The sequence below is a fragment of the Hippopotamus amphibius genome, chromosome 13, assembly GCF_030028045.1.
Source record: "Hippopotamus amphibius kiboko isolate mHipAmp2 chromosome 13, mHipAmp2.hap2, whole genome shotgun sequence".
NCBI lineage: Eukaryota > Metazoa > Chordata > Mammalia > Artiodactyla > Hippopotamidae > Hippopotamus > Hippopotamus amphibius.
The window spans coordinates 61222217-61224682 of NC_080198.1; the positions used below are offsets into that span (position 1 = coordinate 61222217).

The 2466-nt window shown below is 42.6% G+C and overlaps 1 protein-coding gene across 1 annotated transcript; it reads right to left on the reverse strand.

Moving 5' to 3' along the window:
* Positions 1 to 325: 325 nt before the first annotated feature.
* Positions 326 to 1303, reverse strand: LOC130835022 (heterogeneous nuclear ribonucleoprotein A1-like). The gene has a single exon (XM_057706223.1). The coding sequence runs from the start codon at positions 1289 to 1291 to the stop codon at positions 326 to 328; it is 966 nt and encodes a 321-aa protein (XP_057562206.1). The 5' UTR covers positions 1292 to 1303.
* Between the last annotated feature and the right edge of the window lie 1163 nt (positions 1304 to 2466).

The window sequence follows — 2466 nt, forward strand, 5'->3', positions numbered from 1 at the left end:
CAGCGTCATGATCAGACTATTACATTTAGCAATCAACAGCATGGGTGCAAAAAAAAAAAAATCTACATTAAAACCCTTTGTTGGAATGCTTTACACTTTCCACAGAACAGAAACTAAAATAACCTGTTATACAATTAGTCACAAATACAGTCCTTGAGTTTTTTTTGCCCATACACATGAGTATTGTCTAAAACATGTCTTCTTTGTAGCAGCTAGGCCCTGCCACCGCTGTGTTTGGCTGAGTTCACAAATCTGTTGTAACCTGTAGCTTCCCTGTCACTTCTCTGGCTTTCCTCTCCTGCTAAGCTTTGTTTCCTGGCAGTAATTAAAACCTTCTGCCACTGCCATAGCTACTGCTGCTGCTGGAACCGCCATAGCCACCTTGGTTTCGTGGTTTGGCAAAGTATTGGCCTCCACCGCCATAGGGGCCAGAGCTTCTTCTGCCTCCAAAGTTCCCTCCTTTCATGGGTCCAAAATTTGAAGATTGATTGTTGTAATTGCCAAAATCATTGTCGCTTCCACCACCTCCAAAATTGCTTCCATCATTACCAAATCCATTATAGCCATCCCCACTGCCACCATATCCACCACCACCGCGGCTGCCACCAAAGCCACCTCGACCACTGAGGTTTCCTCCACAACCAAAGTTGTCATTCCCACTGAAACCACCTCCACGACCACCACCAAAGTTTCCAGAACCACTTCGACCTCTCTGACTCGATGAAGCACTAGCCATCTCTTGCTTAGATAGGGCTTTCCTTACTTCGCAGTTGTGGCCATTCACAGTATGGTATTTCTGAATGACAATCTTGTCTACGGAGTCATGGTCATCAAAGGTTATGAAAGCAAAGCCTCTCTTTTTGCCACTGCCTCGGTCAGTCATGATTTCAATCACTTCAATTTTCCCATACTGTTCAAAATAATCTCTTAAGTGATGTTCCTCAGTGTCTTCTTTAATGCCACCGACAAAAATCTTTTTCACAGTTAAGTGGGCACCAGGTCTTTGAGAATCTTCTCTTGAGACGGCCCTCTTTGGTTCCACAACTCTTCCATCCACCTTGTGTGGCCTTGCATTCATGGCAGCATCCACCTCCTCCACAGTGGCATAGGTGACAAACCCGAAGCCTCTGGAGCGCTTCGCGTTTGGATCCCTCATTACCACACAGTCTGTGAGCATTCCCCATTGCTCAAAATGGCTCCTCAGACTCTCATCGGTTGTTTCAAAGCTCAAACCTCCGATGAAGAGCTTCCGCAGCTGTTCGGGTTCTTTGGGAGACTCTGACTTGGACATGACGGCAGTGGAGCGGGGGAGACGTCAACGATGCTTACTCGGCGGTGTCCATGGGCAGAAAGGAGTAACCTATCCCAGAAATAGGTCTTTGAAGATGTAATCAAGTTAAACTGAGGTCATACTGGATTAGAGCGGGCTCTAATCCAATGACTGGTGTCATTAGAAGAGGGTGATTTGGACACAGAAATGAGAATGCCATGTGAAGAAGGAGGCAGAGATTGGAATCATGCATCTATAAGCCAAGGCATGCCCAAGTTTGTCTTCAACCAGCAGGAGCTAGGAGAGGGGCATGGGACAGATCTTTCCCTGGAGCCATCAGAGGGAGCATGGCCCTAGGGAAACCTTGATTTCGGCCTTCTAATGTCCAGAACTGCGAGAGAATTTCTGCTGTTTAAGGCCACTCAGTCTGCGTTACTTTTTTTTTTTTCATTTTATTTATTTATTTATTATGTATTAATTAATTAATTTTTTTTTTTGGTGTTACTTTTTCACAGCAACCCTAGAAATCGAATACAACATGTAATGAGGTTTATTATTGTTATTTAAAAATTAATCAGTATTTTAAAATATTTCTTAGTTTTAATTTGTAATGTGGTAATATTAATAAATGTAATCTACATAAACAAAAGCTCCTTGGGGTCTTCAAGTTTTAAGAGTATAAGGGATTCCTGAGACCAAAAAGTTTGAAAACCATTGTCCTCTTTCTTCCCTAGGCTCCTCAAAATCTTAACCATACTTGTAATATCAGTTACCCTATAAACACTAGTGATGACAAGTTTTTTTCTTCTACCGAAACCTGTGCTCTCAGTCTCAAATTCATATATTCTACTATTTTTTAGATATCAAAAATCTTTATATGCCAGACTAGACTCTGGATGCATTCCCTCACATTGGCCTTCTTCCTGGGTTCTCTCTCTGAAAATGCACCACTCGCTTACTCCCCATTCCAACTCATCACCAATCCATCACCTGAAATGTATCTCTGGAATCCATCCAACTCCCTCTGTATCCACTGCCATCATAATTTTAGATATCATCATCCCTCACCTGGACCACTTTGATAGCCTTCTAGTTGATCTCTTTGCATAGACTGCAGGCCCCCTACAACTAGTTCTTTTCACTCCAGCCAGAGTGAATGAGCTTTTTAAAATGCATTAAATCATATTTAATCTCCC